We start from the raw sequence: 23,375 nt of genomic DNA on the forward strand, positions 1-23,375 counted from the left end.
AAAGACTCTAAGTCACTGAGAGAACCATGAAACCATGACGATGTGGGGCACTAACAATATCTGAGAGGATAGGAGGCCCTATGTCAGTGTGTGTTGAGGCTTGTGTCAATTAACTATGTGATTAAATATGCATATTTTGGAATTACAAACTGGAACTGTTTTTTTTAGTTTGCTGTGTCTTCTCTCTGTTCAAGTGGCCACTGGAAATGAGAGACTCAATGAGAGCCGTCTGTCTCGCCACCTCCATCTCTTTCTCTCATGGGTGAAAAATACAATGCTCAGAATAAAACTAGACTGATCATCTGCTTACAGGCAATGCTCATGACACCAGTGACCTGGAGCTTCTGCAGATGTAATCCAGCGAGAGGAACAAGAATTACTTCATATGTGTGTGTGTGGTGAGAGTGGGGGTAGCATGGGGCTGTGTGTGTGTGTGTGTGTGTGTGTGTGTGTGTGTGTGTGTGTGTGTGTGTGTGTGTGTGTGTGTGTGTGTGTGTTGGACCGCAATCAGAGGCAGATTAGACATGGCGCTGTCCGTGTTGTTGCACTGAGTGAATCGCCTGTCCGCATCCTCAGGGATTTGCCATCCCTTTCGCCAGGGAAGTGCCCAAATCCAGCTAATCTCATTAGGAACGACAGTGGCACAACAGTAGCATTGTCGTCACCGCCGCCACCACATTCATCTCCAGCTAACGGCGATCTGTTGCTCCATATTTCTCACATTCTGCCAATCTGTTGGGGGCGCTGCAGAGAGCCCCGGCGAGACCGGAGCAACAGCAGCACAAGGCTGTGACAAATGGCCAACTCGCTCCTCTCGCAGCGGCACACAAAGCACTGACCAGCCCAGTCCAACTCCCATAACCCAACTCCCAAAACCCACCAAACAGAGAGAAAAATGGGGTTGGGGGGGGGGGGGGGGGGGGGGGAGCTCTTAGGGCCAATCTCAATTCTCTGTTTTACCCCTTCCCCTTCATCTTACCCCTAGCCCTTGTCCCTCGAAACCGAGTGGCAAAACATAGGGGTGAAGAATATTCCCCTTGGAAATGAGATACCACTAGCTAGTGATGGGCAAATGAAGCTTTGGTGAACCACTAAACCACAGCAGTGTGAAGCTAGCAACATTAATGAAATAATCCAATATGGCTGCACATGTAGATTTTTCAACATAAAAGTCCTTACCCAAACCAGTATATGTAACCAAAAATATTGGTTTGCTAAGGACTTTTATGTTGAAAAATGTATGTGTGGCGGCCATCTTTTTGCTTTTCAGCTAGTGTCGCTAGGTTCACACCGCTGTGGTTCAGTGGTTCACCAAAGCTTCATTTGCCCATCACTACCACTAGCCAACCATAAGGGAGAGCTGGATGATTGAAACACTTGAATTAACGTAATTTACAGAGATCGTACCACACTGAAAGCTAATATTTTGTCACTAGCAACCTGTCTTCTGTCAAATAGGCTATCATTGCATTTTCAGCTCGGAATAAAACCGTTCAGGAATTATTTCAACAACAGCAGAACGTGCCTATGTTCGTTCGCAGCCTACCTTCTGGTCCGGGTGAATGAAACAGGGATGGGGGACAAAATAAACATGCAGTTTGCTATTTGTAAACATCCCACAACTCCTTCGATATTTTACAATAATATCCAAATGGTCGTTACTTGACATCAGAAGCAATCGCTACCTGTAATAGCCTATGCGAGGAGTCGGCAGCAGTAGGGCTATGCAGCATTCATATCAGATGAGCGGTAAAAAAGTTCAGCGAATTTAGCTGCTGTTGGACTTTACATTTCTGACATGGTATGCTGCCAATTCATGGGGTAGACATGGAAATATGTAAAATGCGAGACATTCGCGCAAATAATGATGTGCTGTTAACATTCACAAAACAGCGATTTTTGAAAACTTCCTCGTGAAGAACAGGACCTTCAATATATGGTCACAAGATTGAATGCAACATAAAACAATAACCATTTTAATTTTATAATCCTTATTAATGCCAACATTTCATGTCAATGCAGGGCTGCCAACTTTTTAAAAAACCTTGGAGTGAGATTTGGTGGGGCCAACCAAAATGTTGCTGCAGAAATTTTTGTTTGGCTCATTCAGCATTATACTGTACAGTAAAAAAACGTACATCAGTGGTTCTCAGGTGTAGGCTGACGGGCATGGATGGATTATGAACTTTCGGGCCCCTGGGCCCACGTGTATTAAGGTCTCCCCACTAATTGTCACATAAGGGGGTTTGGGGGTCCTCCCCCAGAATTTTTTTAATTTGTTTGATGTGATTTCCTGTATTCTGGTGCATTTTGGGGATGGCCAATACTAAATTCAATCAGATTCATAGCCTACATCCTGATGTGTTGATATTGAGGCAATGATTCCATGCAAAGGCTTGGGCTTCAGGGCCCCCTGACACCTTGGGCCCCTGGGTCTGGGCCCAGAAGGGCCGTGCAGTAATCCATCCCTGGGACCAGGGTCCCAGAGTTAAATTAACATTGGTATCAAAGGGATCTAACCCAGTGTTTCCCAAACTTTTTTTCTGGGGACCCACTTTTTAAAAATGACAGACCATCGCGACCCATTTCATTTCAAATCTACCCTGCAACCACCAATATTGTTTTAGGCCACAGGTTCTCCAACTTTTCTATGGCTCCCCCAACCATACATTGCTATAGGATCTAAATAGATAGATCCTGCTTTGAACACGGGTGTGTTGCATTTTGAGCACCATCAGCGTGAAAAGTTGGAAATGACTAAGATACGTTTTAATGTGCATCCGAGAGTTAGGGAAATTCTTGCATGTTGCGCAGTCGTCATTCGTCAGCATAGTAAGCTGTTTCTGTATTTCTAAAAAAAATGTTGTAGGCTACGTTGCGTTGCAGACAAATGGATCCATAACACTGGACGTCAATTCCGATGTAAACAGCAAATATCTCAAGTCGTTATATTGTATTGTTGTATTGTATTATATTGTATAGTTGTTATATCAGAACAAGAGGCTTTTGCGCAATAGCCGGAAGAATGCGCCTTTACTTTGAGTTAGCGAGGTAGAAAGGTCTGTCATTTTTAAAAATAGTGTTTAAAATGTCCATTTAAATTGTAGCCTAATATAATGCACTGGTATCTGGTATGTTCGTGCAAATAGGCGGATTCATGTCCCTTGCAGTTTGCAACTGTGAGGTACATGGCAGGCGCCCCACAGAACGGTTTCATTTTGAGAGGTAGATATCCATGCGATGCGTTCGTCCCCCAGTTTCATGAGCTTTTATGACAAAACCGCAGGGCCGGAGTGGGGCCACTTTTCACCCCGGGAGTTTCAGGCCCAAGACCGGCCCACTTTTTTAGTGGTGGTGGAAACTGGATGAATAAGGCAACATTTCAGCTCTTACTATCCTGTAGTTTTTATTATAGGCTACCAATATTCCACTATTCCACAAGGATAAGTTGATAGGTTAACAAAAACAGGAAGGAAGAAATAAAGCATTTGAAATGTATCCCACAATTCCACTAAGAGGCATATTGAACTATTGTTTACATGTTTTTTTCTGCATGGGTCAGCTATCATGTTGTTGTTTGGTGATTTGCTCCTTTACTACACCCACTTCTGAGCAAACAATGCATATAGGTTGATCATGTAGCCTACTGCTGTCATATCCTACTGTTCTTTCTTACATAAAATAATTTTAATTCATATGGTTAACTCTATTATCCTTTCTACTTGTCCCTGTAGTCATAGCTAATTTCAGGCTCATCATTTTCAGCGGGGGACTGGCTGATCTGCTGCTCAGAGGCTACTTTTATTTTTAGGCCTAGGCTACTGCATACACAGATCAAGCTTGAGTTTTGTTATCTAATATTTTAATATTTGCATAATATTTGCAAAGTCTATGAATCGCCATATTGGATGATACAAAAAGGCTAATTTTTTTAATTAATTTAATATGTTGCTTGCGAATAGGTTGACAACGCTACAACGTCCAGTATTAGCCCAATAATTAGGCTATACGGCGCTATAATCATAGCTAATTTACCAGTTGCCACTTATTCTGTCCTCATCAAAAAAAATCTGGAAGCTTGGCACATTTGGCAGCATTTTCCTCCAATACTTTTCGTCTTTTTTACCTGGCCTTTCCAGTCCCTCATGGCCTCTTTCTACCATCCATCCTCCCTGACGCGGCTTATCACTACGGTAGGGCCGGCCCAGCTGGTATCTGAGAAAACTTCTTAGAAAAGACGGGCTATATTGACCCAACCAATTAACTCTTCTTGGGAGGGGAAAACAACCCATGCAGAGGCAGCGGTGTTAGGCATAGGATGCAAACGTGTGTAGCCAACTTTAAGAGAAGAGATTAACGTGGCAAATGTTAATATTTTTCCCTCGACCGGCCCAAAAGTGAAGCGGCCCACCGGGAATTCTCCCGATTACCCACTCCGGGCCCGCCTGAAGCCGGCGAAATGCGGGGGGAATGCGCCTGGATGGCTTCTGAAGTAGCATCGCAAACAGAGGGTGCTCTTGAACCCTCTCATCGTCTCTGAAAGCATAACCGTGGCTCAACAGGTAGATCTATAGATAGGTTAAACTCATTTTTCAGGCATCTGACCGACACTTCAGCGTGAGAAATCGGGGGTGTGGCGTGTGAGTGTGTGAAAGTAATCAAATGCGTGTGTCTCACGACCAATGCGTGAGAGTTGGCAGCTATGTCAATGAATCTCTCGGTGTGCTTATTTTTCCGGTGTGAGCAGTACGTTGGGTATTTCTCTTACCCCTCGGTTTCAAGTAAGCTCCCGATCTTGCTTGGTTTTTAGGGATCTACCCCTTGCCCTTATCCCTACCCCTCGATCGAAATGAGAATTGAGATAGCCCTTCGTCTCACGTGCACGCGCAAAGCTAAGGGGAAGGGGGAAGGGGTAAAATAGAGAATTGAGATTGGCCCTTAATTACATGTCTCCTGACATACTAATGATGATCATAAAATCTGCCTTTCAGGAAATGTGTTCCCAGGGGGTGAAATGGTCAATGTGGGGTAAAACATGGGGTACTGTATATGGTCATCCACATGCATCATAATACCATAGCAGACACGGATGGCACATCATTAATACAGTAGGTAGCACATTCAAGCCCTTACTGAAGTATGCAAAGTAGTGAGGTTACAAAATGCCGACACAGGACGCCACGCAGCAATTATTCCGTTATGCTCACTCACTAATTGAGGCGTGTGGCTGCCCTACCTGTCTTGGTACACCTCCAGTAAACAAGCTGCCCTTTCATCTTATGCAAACGGAGAGTGAAAACCAAACCATAGCGGTCAGGTTGGACTGCTGAGAGGAGGCTTGTGTGTGGTGCCTGCCTGGAGCGCCCACACACCTGCGTGGCGATGCTGGCCCTGGCATACCCTCACCAGGGGACTGGGTGTGCCCACGGCAGTTGAGCCAGAGACCAAGCAGTCGGTCCAGGGGTACGGAGGCGGCGACGAGAGAAACACGGGCGCACAGTCCGGCTGGCTGCCACCTTGCCGCACCACTGCAGCACAACCCCTATTAGTCCCGCCACGCCAGTGGACACAGCGGCAGCCATCTGTTCAGCGCCGCCATCACAATCAACCCTGGATGAATGAGTTAGAGACGAACGTCCCCTTTGTTCCACCGATCAATTCATTACAGCAGTGGGCACAGACAATACAAAATCTGCCTGGAGATAAGAAAGCTTTATTCTACACCATGGCAACAGTGCAGCTAAGAGGATGGGGATTGATCAGGAATGGGACAATGGCTGCACTGCACAAAAATGAGAGGTGTTATCACCCTGTTTCTGGATGGGCACATTACTCCTCCTACCCCATGGAAGTGTGTGACTTTTGATGGAAGAAGGGTCCTTACAGTATGTGAACCTGGACTTGAATGGGGATACCTTGCCTTCAGCAGAGGCCCAGGCGTTTCTTTGGAGACTTTTCTCTGATTGCGATCAGAGATTGCCTCACTGTTGTCTGTGTCGCTTTTTTCCCTTTATTCTCTCATCGACTCACTCCCTCTCCCCCCAAAAAAGACTCTGATTGGGGTGAGATATCTCTCGAATGCATTCTGCTGGCGTGCTATCTCTTTCAAGCTCCTTCATCTAAATTGGTCTCCTGTGTACGCAACGCAAGACATCATCCCTGATTGTCCAACCAGTGTCCCTCACAAACCAATCCTCTGGCCAGCAGACCAAATAGGGTTTTAAACAGAGACACAAACACACACACAGGCACACGATCACACACACTCTTCTGCTTTTTACTAAGCCTGGAGGAGAGCCTGGTAGCACCCTATTCAAGCCTGGCTCAAGCTAGCGTGCTAGAGCAGCTCAATACTGAAGGTCGGGGGGGGGGGGGGGGGAGTGCTCCCCGAGTATGCTCTGTGCCGTCTGGGTAATGAAAATGTTGTTTCTTTTAGTCCCCGAACCTCACTGAATTCTGTAACTGAGAAAATGCTTAGAAAAAAAAAAATTCTGTACAACACAGAGGCAGAAAGATTGCAGAAACCTTGAAGAGCATTTCCGAGCAAATTAGTCAAACGGCTTTAATTAAAACAGAAAAGGAATCAAAACACAACATTGTCCTAAAGCGACTCGAGCGTGAAAGCTAGAGAACCGCACGGTGGGGTTCTTTGCTTTGTCACTGCTGATAATACACTCACATCTGAGCCGAGCAGTGTGCCCATAACGCCAACTGAATATTCAGCGCGGCTCCCGTTCTGCAACAGCGGCCGCTGACAGCACAAACAAGATCGTGCACATTCCACATTCTCTTTCCTGGCATATGCAGAAACACTCCGTTAAAGGACTACAAACACAAGGCCGAGAAGAAAGGGCATTTTCTTTTGTCCTGGTCCGCGGACTATGGAGTCTGAAAGAAGCCTTAATGGCATAGCTTTCACCAGGGTAGGGGAAAACTAATGATCAAGACAAAAAAGAGAGAAAGGGAGAGAGAGTGAGTGTGAGAGTGAGGAGGAGAGATGAGAAAAAGGGAAGAGAAACGAGTGGAGGAGAGAAAGCCATCACTTGCTACGCATGCAGCAAATCAGGCTTAGACTTGTGGAGAAGCACATGGGAATTTCAATGCTAATGACTGAGTGGGAGTCTCCCTTTTCCTCTCTTCCTCCATTTCTCCCTCTCCCTTTTTTTCTCTCTCTCCCTCTTCCCTTCTCCCTGACTCACTCTCTCTCATAATGATGTCTGTGGCCCTGGATATATGTACCTCAGTCAGCCATGTGGGTAAGCAATGGGCTGTATTTGGATGTCCCCCATGTACTCAAATGACCACTTCTCTCAAACACACAGACACATAACTGAACAACTTTAGCAAACTTTAGTTTTCTTGTGTCTAGTATACTCTGACACCTCAGTGCAATACTCACAACAAATGGAGTCAAATATGTGAGGTAGTTCACCCAGCCAGCAACCACCAGAACCACCACTTTCTTTCTATCTAGAGAGAAAAGCCGCACATCCATTCACTCTTTCGCTCTCACAGTGAACACGAAGCAAAGAGGTGTGAAAAGCTGGCGGGTCCAGTTTACCTTCACATGGAGTCGACTCTGTTCATCCACTCTGTTCTCGCTACAGCTCTATGAAAGAGCTGCCACTCAAAAGCCCGGCAAAGAACAGACCACTAAAAGCTTTAAAAGCATGCCATTTTTCACCATGATGGAAGACGGATGGGAAAAAAAATGGGAGAGAACTGCATAATGAAACTGTGTGAAATTTTTGGCCTTGAACTGTCTTGAAAAAAATCATGAGTGGTACAGTCTGAAGGTAAACAGCCAGAGCACTCTGACGCAGAGAGAGGAAGGGGCGAGAAGAGAGGAGAGGAGAGGAGATACGAGACGAGAAGAGAAGAGACGAGACGAGACGAGACGAGAAGAGAAGAGAAGAGAAGAGAAGAGAAGAGAAGAGAAGAGAAGAGAAGAGAAGAGAAGAGAAGAGAAGAGAAGAGAAGAGAAGAGAAGAGACGAGACAAGAGGAGAAAAACGGGGCTGACTCTGCTCTCGCACACACACTGACCTGGTTGATAATGAAGATGCCGTAGTCGATCTTCTGGCGGCGCAGGATGGGGTGCAGGTAGTGGAGCCAGTACTTGAGGTGGTGCTCGCGGTGGCGGAAGGGGATGATGATGGCCACCTTCTGCTTGGCCCGGCAGTCCGGCGGTGTGTACTTGCCCCCCTCTGTCACGTTGGGGTTCTCCCTCTGCACGCGCTCAAACGTCATCATGGAGCTGAACTCGATGAGTAGGCGACCCACTGTTTCAAAGAAAACAAAGAGAGATTTTAAAAAGTGTACTCATCATACCCCACTTAGGTTGTCCAAGCAACATTATATTCATGAGCAATGTGTTTAGATGGCTGCTCCACCGTTTTTTTCCCTCTCTGGTAATGATGCAAATGGTGCAGACAGGATCCTTTACACAGTGTGTCAGCTGGGATTATTTGGGTCTGTGTAGACAGCTGAGGAGGAAGAGGAGGACACTCTCACTGTCTCACTTAGCAACACAAGGGGTCATAGCCACTGAGAGCCTTCAAGTCTACCTGTCGCTCAACCACTAGAGGGGGCTCTACCACATCCACCCAGCACAACCCCACCCCACCCCACCCCACCCCAGCACAACCCCACCTCCTCTGACTCTCTCCGCAGCGCTCGCATCCCATTGATTCCAAAGACTCGGAGCTAAGGAAATGGATCAATAGCATGAATGAGATGAGCCTTAGCACACATGTCTACATTGACGTTACATAAGCCCTTCCACTCTCGCACTCGCTAAGTTTTAAAATGGATGCCAGATCCCACGGCGCTGAGCACTCCTGATGAGCGCTGTTGCCAAGAATCTCCTCGTTAACGCAACTCTTTGAGATGCTGCTTAGATATTTATACAGACCCCTCATGGACTCCAACAAGTTATATGGTAATTGGATATTGCTTGAAAACTCCATTATTACTATGCCGCTACTATTTTAACCAGGCCAGCATGTAGTGATCAACAATATCTATGGGTCATCAAGCATGGCAGTCAGTGTACCAAAAATGAATGCAGTAATAAGGTCTTGTCAAATAGAGCATGACGATGGTACTAGGAAGATGAAATCACTGTCAAGAGGGCCAAATACAGTTACGTATGCTGTGCATGAGTTGTATAAATACATTTCAGTTGTGAAAGTGATACAAGACTATTCTTGCCTGCCTGAAAGACCTTTCAACTGTTATGAATGTACCACCAAGCTATAAACTGATAATGAAATTGCAAGTCTATAATCAGAATGTGTCCCTAGAGATCATCCAACTCATTTTGAATTCCACTGAAACAGTAGGCCTAGGCCTATACCTACATGTTTCACTATAGCAAGCTATTGTTAAGTGTCAGTGATAGTAGATTAAAAAAAAGCATGGATTCCACTTTGCCATCTTTCTGCTGATCTGCAGCTAAGAGAAGGGAGTTGGCTTCTTTATGTAAGAAGACCCAAATGGCCCCTGAGTGCTATTTTTGTGGAACAATGACAGTAAGAAGCCTGACGAAAAGCATTTCTGTGTGTGTTTACTGAACAAGAGGGCTGACCCAAGCCAGCTTCTGTTTCTGCCGAGCGTGCATCATTAAAATCAGCGGTCTAAGGTCTGAGAGGGTCAGGATATAGGAGACATATTGGGGATGTAATTGAGTTTTCGGCTTGGCAGTGAATTTTTCAACAGTTGCTTGGCACGTTATATCAGATCAGAATAAACATTCTCAAAAGGATACTTGTTCAATCTCCGTCTCTCCGTCTATCTAGTCACTACCTCCTCCTTTTGAACAAATCCCAAATGCCTTGGTACACTCACGCAAAAGTACACAGTGTGTGCATCTGCCTACATTATCAATTGCATACATTTCCACGAACAGCTAAGAACGTTCCTGGAAATGGGTCAAAGTAATGCTATGCTAACCCTATGATTTGCTATCTATATGCTAGCTTTGAGCTCCCTCCTCATCGCTCTCACTCTCTTTCTCTGCACTCCTCACTTACTTTATTCAAATTACTCATGTTTATTGTTGCATTATGGCTGCCCTCTGGTCCCCACTCTCTGACTGTAGTGCCCTCTGTGAGGGCTTCCATAAGGATGGCATAATAGGCCCCTCTTAAAAAGACACACTGGGTGAAGACACACTGGGTGATAGGGAGGAGAGAAACTGTAGTGTCTAGGAGACGTGCCGGCCAAACATCTCATTACAGCCCCCCCCCCCCATCCATCCCCTCTCTGCCCCCCCCCATCCATAGAGCTGCTTGACGTGCTCGACTGCACTTCCTCTCCTTCTCTCTGAAGGTCTCTTTGAAGTGATCCGACTACAAAGGTAGATTGGATCCAGCCACTTTTAATTAGCAACTTCATGAGAGAAAGGGATGAGAGACATAAAAAAGGGAGACGGGGCAGTCAAAGCACCGCCTGAAATGAAGCAACACATTACCTCATCTCTGCTCCAGGTGCTTTGGGGAGAGGTTACCCCTATGCAATACCAATCCTGGCATTCACTTCCTGATCTAAACACAACATAGCCTACTCTGATGCAACAACACCTCCATAAGTGCACACACGTACACTCAAACTCAGCAACAATGAACATTTGAAGGAGCTGCCACTCTTTCTTTGGCATTATGTGTGACGTCTGAGTTCACTGATAAATATCCAGTAGACAACGACAGACAGCAACACAGGCAGAGAGGGTCATGGCTCTGCATTACGACGCGGAGCTGTAGGACGGTGCTGAGCGTAAGAGAAAAAAACAAACACTCAGCAGATTGCATCGCCTCCATTGCCTGGGCGCCGCGTCCACTCGCCCGTTCGTCTGTCCTCCCAGTCCCTCTCTGTCCGTCCCCACCCGGCGTCACGCTGAGCGAGGGGGGGTCACTCTGCCAGCTATTCCCTGAGCCATCCCATTACATAACACTCTCACAAATAATGCACAGAGAGGGAAAGAGGGAGCGCAGGAGATGAGGACTTGGCAGGAGAGAGAAGAAGACGAGAGGAGATAGACAGAAATAAGGCAAGAGAGGGAGAGGAGAGAGGAGACGGGGGGGAGACAAGAGGAGTTTCCTTCCACTAGTAGGAAGATCTAACCCAAAACACAATCCAATCAGTCAGTTGCACTTCCTGCGGTGCAAAGTGCAGACACGGGAGAGGGTTTTTTTTTCCTTGTAAAAAGGTAGATTAGTAGGATCTGAAATCTGCTTAGCCCAAAACGAGAGGCGAGCCTAATCCACTCATCCCTCCACACGCTGGGCATGCCGAACCAGCCCCAACACTCCGAGCACTCATCCCTCCACACGCTGGGCATGCTGAACCAGCCCCAACACTCCGAGCACTCATCCCTCCACACGCTGGGCATGCTGAACCAGCCCCAACACTCCGAGCACTCATCCCTCCACACGCTGGGCATGCTGAACCAGCCCCAACACTCCGAGCACTCATCCCTCCACACGCTGGGCATGCTGAACCAGGCCCAACACTCCGAGCACTCATCCCTCCACACGCTGGGCATGCTGAACCAGCCCCAACACTCCGAGCACTCATCCCTCCACACGCTGGGCATGCTGAACCAGCCCCAACACTCCGAGCACTCATCCCTCCACACGCTGGGCATGCTGAACCAGCCCCAACACTCCGAGCACTCATCCCTCCACACGCTGGGCATGCTGAACCAGCCCCAACACTCCGAGCACTCATCCCTCCACACGCTGAGCATGCTGAACCAGCCCCAACACTCCGAGCACTCATCCCTCCACACGCTGGGCATGCTGAACCAGCCCCAACACTCCGAGCACTCATCCCTCCACACGCTGAGCATGCTGAACCAGCCCCAACACTCCGAGCAGCAGCACTTAGCACACAGCTCCGAGCCCCGCTCTCATTCCCCCTCTCAAACAACAGGGTTACAGAGCGGCCACAGCCAGACGGTCCACTTATGTCCCAACAAGAGACGTGCCATGTAAAGGGTTGGTTCTCTCTTACTCTATGCTCCCCTCCCAGTTTATGTTGGTGCAGTCCAAAAAGGTGGAGTAACCTTGGCTAGGGGTTGACTGCAACAGGAAAGGTGCAATGTTATTAGTGTCCTGTATACTGTTGTGGTCCAGCGCCATGTGGTACTGGGTGTGACAGCTGAAGCATGGCGAAGGGAAAGGGCGGAGTGTGTGTGAAGGGAAGGTGGGGGGGGGGGTCTGAGAAACAGATGGACGAGAGATGCAACACAATGCTGCTGCCAGGCACCAAAGAAAATTGAAGCAGGAAGCAGGGAAAGAGAGGGAGAGAAAGAGACAGAGAGAGAGAGAGAGAGAGAGAGAGAGAGAGAGAGAGAGAGAGAGGGGGGAGAGGACAAATGGTCTAAAGTACAAAGAAAAATAAAAAGACTGAAAAGATAACAGGTAACCAGAGTTTGCTATAAGAAACCTCCTGGGGCAGGGGGAGGAGGAGAGGGTTTTGACAGGTGCACGAACCCCTCTCTTGACCCCCCGCGAGTCAGAGGAGACCCCTTGAACCTCTGCAAGAACCTGGCACTGACATCAGCCATCCTGTGGGACGGGCTTATAACCCACTAATCTCTCCCCAGAAACTCCCACAGACCTGGCAACCACAGAACAAATAGCCACCAGCTGCCTCTGGCTGAACCCCCCCCACCCCCACCTCCCGGTCGACCCCTCACTGCCCATCTCTACCCGTCTCCACACTGGCCCGGTGGCTCTAAACTCGCTGACAGGGGGGAGACGCTACCCTTGGCCATCTCGGGACACTACAGGCTGCGTAATGCATAGCGCCGAGACCAGAGGAGTCCCAAAAGGCCAACTAGGCAGCTACAGAGGAGACAACACAGCCGGACGGCACAGTGTGCTTGCTCGACCGCTGATAGCCCTCAGTAAATTAGCCTCGCTGGGCCACAGAAAGACGAGACAGAGCTCAGATTTGTGACAGACTGATGTGATGCCTCTCCAGTTGAGTTGGAGCAGCCGACAAAGCACTAGCGCTTCTGGAGTCGCTGACTTTATCTCTTCTGTCTGTCACATCATCGATTTGTAACACTCCCTGTCCCTGTCGCTCGCTTGTGTCTTCAAGCTTTGGGTGTTCACCGGTCCTCTGTCTGCCCGTCACAACGTCAATTTCACACAATACTAATCTTCCAAACAGATTAAAATGCAACCCCATTGGTCTCAATAATTCATTGACTCCACTGACTCAATAATTCAAAAGTCTACGTCAGCCTACTGAGGGGTTTAGTGTTACGAACTAGGCTACTGAATGGTGCACTGTTGCACAGAACATTGCTTTAAAGGTGAGAACAGAAGACAGGTGATTGCATTTCATGCCGTGTTGAATTTCGCCAAGCCCCACTGTCCTGCCAGCACCCCGCTGATGGACATAGCGCCGCGCTATTCATTACTGAGACGATCCCTCTGGTACATTAACCGTCCTCTGAAACCTTTAGAAAAACCATGTGAAGTCACCGCTGACTGTAAGCCAGTCTCAACACCAATGACACCAAGCTGAATTAAGAGCAGCGTTACACTTCAATTCACATAAAGAAAAGACCCAGGCATAACAGAGCTACATGACTATGTGAGGGATGAGAAATAAAAAATCTCCCTTTCATTCGGTTGATTAACCCACCTCGCATAATAGCCTAGTCTTCACAGTTCTGTGCTGAGGCGAGAAAAAAAAGAGAAAGGTAGCCACCTGCAGATACTGAAGGTCAGGAACTATGCACCTGATGTGTGACATTTCTCTCCTCAAAGTGGAGCAGTCTAATGAGTGTGACAGGTGGGAAGGACCCAGAAAGGCTGAGGAAAGTCACAGTCTGAATGAGAGAATAAGGTGGAGGTTGGAGTTGTGAAAGCTGTAGCTGCAAAGAGTGGGTAATTGGAATATGGACACATAGAAAAGAGCCAACATTAACACACACACACACACACACCCACCCCTCATGGCATCTTCACCTGAACTGCAAACATACATGCTCCCACAAAAATACACACACACACACACACGTACACACACACACACACACACACTACTCACTCGCAATTGATCTGTGAATCAATCTGTGAGATACATGTGTGTATGCTCTGCTAAATCACCAAAGCTTCCCACACTTAAACAAGTGACTTGTCACACCAAAGCCCACAATTAGGCTCAGTGACTGAATAACAGCCTAACATTTACACATCCCCCACCCACACACACACACACACACACACACACACACACACACACACACAAACACCCAAACACACAGACACACACACACACACGCACTGCAACATCCTGTGCCTTCAACAATACTCCATCTCACTGTGCACAAATAAAACAGTACAAATAAAAAGCCAAACAAATTGAGCCGTTAAGATCCAACCATGAAACGAGCACCTGAAATGGAAAGCTGAGGAAATAAAGCCCCTGTGTGGAGATGTAGTGTTTTGACTTGTCACTCTCTTCCTGCCGGCCTGCTGGCCTGTCTGGCTGTGCCTGGTGAAGATGGATGCCTGCCTGTGGTAATGATGGTTGTCAAGAGGAGAGGGTCAGGCTGTGGCTTATTCTGAGAGAGCAATTCGGTCGGAGGAATCTCATTTCGCTTGAAGGAACTTAATGAATTCTAGGATAACATGGAGCGGTAGCGATGATCCTGAGATTCTTCACGTAGGCCTTTTCATATTCGCAGCACTGTGCATGAGGAGTTGATATATGCATGTGATCATACCTTAAAATGTCCTGATGTCAATTGTGTGATGCATTGGGAGAGTCCTGCACCACAACACTGCTATCATGCATTTGAGATGGTGCACTATGAAAACTAGGAGTTGAGGTTGTGGACATCTGTCTTTGCTTTTGAAAACATGAAAACATGAAAGAGTAAAACACTTACTACATTTACTTGCAAAACAAACCAAAATGCACCTTACATTAACTCACAAAAAATGCTAGCAGATCAATAAGCATGCTGTAATTGATGTCCAACTAGGCATGAAACTATTGCTCAAGGCAGAAAATCAATCAGACGGTTTATTATAAGGTGGATAAAGAAAACACAAAGAAGTGGGGCTGGAAGGCAGGTGCATGCTGGGAACATTTCTCCAGTGGGCTCTGAATCCGTCTCTCCCCTCACGCCACTCCTTTGACTGGAGTTTTTGCATTTCTCGGCGCCAAAACCACAGCAACCGGATTCCATCTTCCCCGTTGTCCGCGTGACAGATCTGATTCCCAAACAGGCCGGAGCCCTGGCCATAAAGGGCCCAGCTGAAAGGGAGACCGGGGGGAGGCAGAAAGGGCGCTTTTGTGCTCGGCCGCCAGCTGCCTTCTCCCCCAGTCAAGCCCGCCCTTTCATGTGGAGCCACAGAAACGGAGCCAACCGGCCTGGAGGGAGGAGGTGGTGGAGGAGGAGGGGGGAGTGGAGCGAAGGAGAGTGTGTGTGTGTGTGTAGGATCTGTGGGGGTGGTAGAGGTTGGGATGATGGGGGGGGGGGGGGGGGCTGAGGGTGGGGGTTGTGGTGGTGTATGCTCACACCACCTTTCTCCAACACCACCAGTGCCAACACCCACCTCCATAGGTGACAACAAACAGGATCCGCCCCTGCCCCCTCACCCTCTGCCAGGCTTCGGCCGTGTCTACATCAGCAAAACACAAGAACACAAGCACACGCCATGGATGGATGCCTGGCTTTTCACTGGCATAAGGGAAACGTCCTCTCATGGACTGGCACGAGCCCATCTCAGTAGAGGAGGGAGAGGACTTGAGCCCATCTCAGTGGAGGAGGGAGAGGACTTGTTTTTTTTTATTTCTTTTTTCTCTCTCCTCTTTTTTATTTGGACGGCGGAGGACAGTGCTGCCCTGTGCGCAGCACGCGGCTCTCCCCTCCGCTGCCTCTGATAACAAATCTCTGGCCTGCTGGCGGGATCAGCACCGCAGAGCAATCCACACAATTCCTCCTCCTCTTCCTCTTCCTCCTCCGCTCCCGGCAATCTCCGTAACCCGCCGATGCCTCCGTCCGCTCGCTGGGAGCCAACCGGTGTGAAATTGTGCCGTTTCCGCTCAGTGCACTCCGGAGTGTTCCTCGGTGACGCTGCAGCAGCTGCGACCGGACTCTCTCTCCCCGAGATCTCAAGGACGCCAGCCAGCACTGAATTACGGCACCCTCAAGAGTTGACCAAAGTCATGGTGTAATAATAACTCGGGGCGAAGACGAAGAACACCCATAATGATAGATATAGAAATCTCTCACATTATAAACCCCTCTAAGTAAATACTGAGCAGAGAGGTGGAGAAAAATGTATGTGTGTGTGTGGGGGGTGGGGGGGGGGGTGTTCGCCAAGCCTTTCCTGTCCTCTACCTGCAATATGACAAGCTTCTGCATATTAGCAACTGTTTAATGATCCAGGAGTCGATGACCAAGTATTCTGGTCACCACAATCACCTAACCCAGACTGTGTTTAGAACTGCTTCAACTCCAGGGTTACAAAGAAACAAGGCGATCAATAATTGATTAAAACATTTAATGAAGCAGAAAAGCCATTAGAGCAAACATATTTTGCTGCATGTGATAAATACAAACTACAGATCCCTTCTATTGGAGCAGGGTAATAACTCTGCCAACAGTGCACAAAGTAATCTAAAGGAACCACAGGATGGTTTACTTTGTCACATTAGAATAAAAATTCGCTATATGGCTCTAATTAGAATCATACGAAGATGCTAACATTGCATCCTTTTAGAGGAAAATATCCTTCTTGGAAATGTCGGTTCCTAGTTATATGACTTCCTTTCACTAAGTTCCATCATATCCGTTCAAGCTCACTCCTGGGAGACCTTTAAGACCTTTATAGATTCTTCTTCTCAAGGCCTCAGAGCCTTATGGCCTTATGGGTACCACTGGTGTTGAATGCACTGTGTCACTGTACTGCATTGTTAACTACACCAGCGGTCCCCAACCACCGGGCCGCAGGACATTCCTAACCGGGCCGTAGCCTACGACATGAGTTTTAAAAAAAATGCATGCAAACTAAACTAAATTTAATTCGCAATAATGTCACGTTTTTACATGGCATAGGCCTATATGCAGTTGTTTGATTGCACGCATGTTTGCATTTGGAAGGTCTATTTTCTTACGTCTGTCTGTCCCGCCTTCAACACTTTTACGTATTGCCTTCAGCGCTGCGCAGCCTCAGGTCAGCTCACTTCACTTGATCAGTTCTTGGCGAACGGTAGTGTCACACGAAGTTAGCTAAACTGCTAGAATGAGCAACTGGCCAGAGTGTTTGAGTTGTGAGAGCCGCTTCAGAGATTTCTTACAGAAAAAAAGTTACCGTTAGCTGCACATTTTAGTGATGAGGACTGGGTGTCAAAACTCGCTTACCTGTGTGACATATTCGGGTTGCTTAATGACCTCAACCTGTCACTCCAGGGGAGAATGACGACTGTCTTTAAACTGGCAGATAAAGTCGCTGCATTTAAAGCCAAGCTTGATTTGTGGGGACGACGAGTGGACCGGGGTGTATTTGATATATTCCAAACAGTAGTGGGGGTTTTGGGAGAGACTGAGGCAGGGCCCTTTCCCATCCTCCAAAGATCCACGGCAAACCAATGAGTGGGTCCGCAACCCATCTGTCAATATCCCGAATAGTCCTAACTTGTCAGCGCAGGAGAAAGAGCAGTTGATCGAAATTGCAAATGACGGTGGTCTTAAGAGTGTGTATAAGGAAACCTCTCTGGCGGGGGTTTGGATCAAAACCAAAGCAGAATATCCCGAGATAGCCATAAAAGCGCTGAAAACGTTTCCCACCACGTATCTATGTGAGGCCCGGTTTTCGGCAATGACTGCAACTAAGACCAAATTGCGCAATCGACTGGACATTTCAAACACACTGAGGGTGTCACTGTCTTCCATCACCCCCAGATGGAAGCTTCTTGTTGCAGGGAAACAAGCAGGGCTCCCACTGATTATATTCGTAATGCACGTTTAGTTCACATGTTTTGTTCCCATATTTTGTTAAGCATGTTCACACTTATAGATGTAGCTTCAAGTTTTTCAATATTCATAGTTCATATTGTTCAATTTGCACTTCAAGTTCACGTTTTTCACAAGAGATCGTTACCTTCACTGTTCATACATAACTGGAGCTAGTTATTTTCAAGTAGCTAATGCATGCACAACACATATGGAATATGGAACATGGAACCCCCGAACCCCCCCGCCCCCGCCGGTCCGTGAAAAAAAAATAGGAATCAAACCGGTCCATGGTGCATAAAAGGTTGGGGACCCCTGAACTACACGACTCTTGGCTGGCTGAATTGGACACAGTAGAGCAAGTTGTGGGAGTCTTGTGAAAGTATTTCAAAACAAAACCTAAGATGTCCGCAGTAGAAATTGGCATCTTCACAAATGAACAAATGACTAAATCAAAAACATGAGGCAATCCCTTAAAACTCTACAGACAGCAGCAAACGTTGGTGTCAAAGGGAATTAGAAAGATTCCACCGTGCAGCATGCTGATCCTGTGAGCTGTACACTCCATTGGATTATTTCCCGAGCACCTAAATGACCTCATCACATGATGTATAGCACAATGTATTACACATGACACCTCCGTTAACTGTGGCCATTACTTTTAGCGATGACTGCTGGGCTAAAGGATGTCCGCTATACTCCAGGTCACCACACCGCACGGGTCAAGCCACCACCCCTGCTGCTGGACACAACCCCCCCCACACACACACAAAAGGTGCCATGCCGTTGATACATTTCTTTTTTGGCTGGACTCCTCCAGGTTTGTGTTCTCTTGAGGAGAACAGAGCGCATGGAAAGTGGAAAGACACCAGAGGCTGAGATTAAGAGTACAATTAGAATTCAGACGACCGTTTTTATCATCCGCGCTTCACCGCTATCTCCCCCAAGCACACACACACACACACACACACACACACACATAGGTTCCTCTTATCACCAGCCACACAAACGGCGGTAGATAATGAAATAAAAAAATGGGGCATAATCAGGGTACATTTTCAGGAACTAATAAAGTAGCGTGACTTGGCTGATGGGGGGGGGGGGGGGGGGGTTAACAGTTCGGGAGCTTTTTGTTAAAAAGCACACTGTGCTCACTCTCCCGGGGAAGCATATTCTGAGCCATCATGCCATGCCCTTTAGGCAAACTGTTGGCCACTTATAATTAATAATTAGCAAGGCTTCATTTGGCAGAAGTTGAAGAATGGCCACAGTCTTGTTTTTTCCCCCTGAGAAAGTGTTTTTTTTATGCTTCCTCCCCTAGATCTCTTAGCACAACACATTGTTTCCACTGTCCTGTTTGTGAGACACAGAGTGTACATGGCACTCCCTGTCCTTTCCTCTAGTTCTGAAGCTACTGTACTGTAGGTATGCCACCTGCAAGTGACAGTGAGAGAGAGAAGAGAGAGAGAGAGAGAGTTAGCAAGAGAGAGAGAGAGAGTTAGAGAGAGAGAGAGAGAGAGAGAGAGAGAGAAGAGAGAGAGAGAGAGGAGAGAGAGTTACAGAGAGAGAGAGAAGAGAGAGAGTTACAAAGAGAGAGAAGAGGGACATCAGAAACACCAGATTGGGGAGCCTGAGCCAGTGGAGCAGCTCTGTTACTGTGATAGAACACTCCACTCCCAAATTCATAGCACCATGACATATGAGCACATACTGTACACTACACACACATGCATATACAGACTCAGAGAGAGAGGGGGGGGTGGAGACACAGATACAATGTTATACAGACAGGCCAAATTAAAATACTCAGACCAACACAAACACAACAAGCACACACACAGCTAACCACACATTTTCACTGCTCCAAACATTAACTCAGTCACTACCTCTGCTCCCCATATCTACAATTCAAATGTATCCAAAAAATAAAATCTGTCTCTGCTGTGTTTTCAAAGTCAAAAAGAATCAACCAACTGTACCATCAGCACAGATAACACAGCCACCCAACAGTGCCACCAATGCCGCCTCCATTATAACTGGCACCACGGCAGTGGGAAGCTTGCATGTCCCAATCAAGCACCCAACAACAACAGTTTTGCTTTTAATTGGGACGTGGGGCATAAGGTTTCAGGGCCTGATGCCAGCCCACGACACAGCGGCCAGCCGCCAGCAGCAGCAGAGAGGGCCGGCCGGCGCGTTAACTGGACCACATGCAGCATCCTCTCCCCTGCCAGCTGGATGGAGTGCTGAGCAGAAGGGCCTGTAACACCAAATGGTTTGGACTGAAAGCCCCGAACCGACCGTTTGGTTGCAACCAGCAGCAGCTCTGAACAGCATCCAAAGAGAAGATTTGAAACGGAGAGTCCAGGGAACTAGGGGCTGTTTTTGCCTCCCTCTCCCCCTCCCTCCCTCTCTCTCCAGCTCTCTCTTTCTTTCTGTTCACCAGTCAGCAGCAGATCTGCTTCAGTCTTAAAAAAAAGTGTGTTTTTATCTTTCCGAAGAGCCAGTTTCTAGAGCAGTTATGACCCCAATCAACCCAAGTTAACTCAGACCCACTTGGTTAGATTTCTCTATGGAGTAGAGTATCAATGTTCTCCACATCAAATGAGCACTGGAAAGCTTGGCTGTAAGGATTCCACGAGGTGCTAATTAAGATGGCGATACTCATTCCAGTTGTGTAATTACAGGGTTACTGGCACAGTGCACATTTTTTAAAGTGTGAAAATTCAATATTATGGCGTTTTCTTACGACACACCATTTTTTAATGTGTTCAAATAAACGTTTAATAAAAATTGCCCTTGGTTTCCCGGAAGTCATCTTTTGCTGGTGAGCATTCGTTGCAAAGAGGCCTGTTCCATCTGACGACTGAGAAATGTATGCAAAATCAGTCAAGCAAACATTACAGAAGCCAGCTCATTTCTCCAATGACCTTTCACTGCTGCCAAGACCTTTTTCATCCACCATCACCAAGCACCTCAGATAAATTCTATCACCAGTACAACCGCCGCTTGAGAACCCAGTGGCTCTGATGAGGGGAAAAGGCTTTCCAGCGTCGTCTCCAGACACCAAAGGAACCTGATCAATATGGCAGCTGCGGTGCTTCAGGGAGCGTTGCTCGCTCGGCTGCTGGGTCTGCACGAGATGCTGGAGAAAGGTTGTGCTGACCTACTTACTCAGCCTAACGCACCTCCTCCTCCTCCAGCTCCTCACAACACACACCCTGGCACAACCTCAGGACACCACCGCTCGCAAACGTCAACAAATAGCTTCACTGGCCTGGGCTCTGGCGCTGTGTAGGCCTATGCTTAGTGAGCAGGTGTGGACACAGACAAAGACAGGTGTTACACAATAACACTCTCTAAAGTACCATTAAATCAGAGGGGTGGAGAGCAACAAAGCAGGCTTTGCAAAACCTTCTTGGTTCTTCTTCTTCAAAAACATCTTCAAACGATTCTGGTAAAGCAGCAGAGACACATGAAAACAACTCTACAGTTTACATGCCCCCACTCTGTATGATAATGTGTAGTGTGTATGCACGTGCTACTGCATATGTTAATAGTGTCTGTCTAACCCTCCCACTGCTCCGTAACCTCAGAGAGTTGGCTCTGTTGCCTCACTCCGCTGACTGGGTACTGTGGGCTCTGCAGCTCCGCTCTAACCTGCTGCATTACTGTGTCCAGAGAGCCCAGATGATTTATGAGACGGCCCATAATTGCTGGACGTCTTTCACTACATCTCTCTGAATCCAATTACCTAGAGCTGTTCAACGGGGGCTGAAATAAACTAGTCCTGGCACGTTTTGCGGCTGAGGTAGCCTTTCAGAAACATTTAATTTCTACTGTAAACCACCTTTGAAAAGAAAAGATCTCACACAGGATTATTGGTTGTCCCCCAAACCAGGTGAGCCACCATAGGGAGCAGATCTTTCAGTGCTATAGCCCCCAGAGTCTGGAACACTCATTCACAACATTACACCAACATCACCTATTTCAAGACACAGGTGAAAACACATCTCTTAAATATACACTACTGATACTTATAGCCCCCCCCCCCCCCAAAAAAAACAACAACAACAAAAAACACCACCACTACCACCCCTTTCCTCTGCCAACTTTTTGAACAGTTGTGCTTTCTTTGTGCCATCATATCAATTATATTGTGTAGGCACTGTTGCTTGTTGTTTTGTTGCTATGGTTGTCTGTCATGCTGTCATTGTTGTCTCTTGTCAATTATTTTCTGCGTTCATTGTTGATGGTGTGTCATATTTGTTTATTTATTCCCCTATGAAGCGACCTTGGGTTTGAAAAAGGCACCATACAAACAAACACTTTTTAATTATTGTTATTATCATTATTATAAAAGAAAACCAAGCATGCATATGTGCAGGAGCTGATATCTTTGCTTGGATTTTCCAAACCATTTTGGCCACAAAGTCAAAGATTAGAAGAAACTCTATGGGCAATACAGAAGACTGGGTTTTTGGTATTTATGTTTTTTAGAAAATGACAGTTAAAATAATCTCGGAATTTGAAGCAATGCCACCATTAGGCACTGGACCATAATCATGTCCTTAAAAGGTTTATCGCCTTAATCCCTTTCAAAGCTGCATTCATTTTAATTAAATTAATTATGTACATGCTAACTTCCCAGCCCTGCCATGCATTTCCCTCCTGAATACATTGGCAAATGTCTAAACACCAATTCCATCTGGAAAACATACTTTAGGCCTAATTTAAAGCTCTAAAGTCTGAGTGGTCAAGCAACTGTCTGAGATAATCTTCAGAGCGCTGCTGGTTCAAACTGGATTAAAGCTGACTTGTCCATGAGGAACTGTATACTGTGCCCAGTGTCAGTAGCCAGAGATTGAGTCCAGATGGCATTACCTGAAGTCCCTCTTTACATGTCAGCAGAAGACAGGGCCTTATATCTACTGATCAGATTTGTCTCGGCACATACACAGTAAACAGAGAGAAAGTGTACGGAATAAAAAATAAGCGACTTGTGATGAAAAACAGAGAGACAGAACCTAATGAAAATGTCCATGATGAAAAACTTCATGGACATTTTTTTGAAATTGCAACAATGCAGACACGCCTGGCAAGCAACAAGTTCCTGGTAATCTGACAAGCAGAGAGCTTGTGGTGAAGAGCACTTTTGAGGGGTTGCTGGGTCTCAGGTGCTGACGCTAAAGGTGCGGAGACTAACCAACCCAATCATATTGTCCACTCCTACTATATTTCTCTATTGGCGAGGGCTGTAAGCCCTGTATAATGCTTTCTTGAATGTTTTGACCAATATCATCCATTAACTGTATACAATTTTGAAGGGACTGTAGTTTTACATTTGGTGTAATGGTTCCATAATGGTCGTAATAATAACATCATAC

General features: G+C 47.0%; 1 protein-coding gene across 1 annotated transcript in view; it reads right to left on the reverse strand.

Annotated features, from left to right (window-relative positions):
- The window catches only part of b4galt2 (UDP-Gal:betaGlcNAc beta 1,4- galactosyltransferase, polypeptide 2), an 83,610-nt gene that overhangs the window by 40,352 nt on the left and 19,883 nt on the right, over window positions 1-23,375 (reverse strand). The window contains exon 3 of the mRNA XM_076293621.1: window positions 8,046-8,281. Coding sequence (XP_076149736.1) covers window positions 8,046-8,281 — 236 coding nt within the window. The remainder of the gene's footprint in view (window positions 1-8,045; window positions 8,282-23,375) is intronic.

This window comes from Alosa pseudoharengus, unplaced genomic scaffold (genome assembly GCF_046254945.1).
Source record: "Alosa pseudoharengus isolate Yale_2024_CS ecotype anadromous, Long Island Sound unplaced genomic scaffold, YU_APseudo_1.1 YU_APseudo_1.1_scf_2, whole genome shotgun sequence".
Lineage (NCBI taxonomy): Eukaryota > Metazoa > Chordata > Actinopteri > Clupeiformes > Clupeidae > Alosa > Alosa pseudoharengus.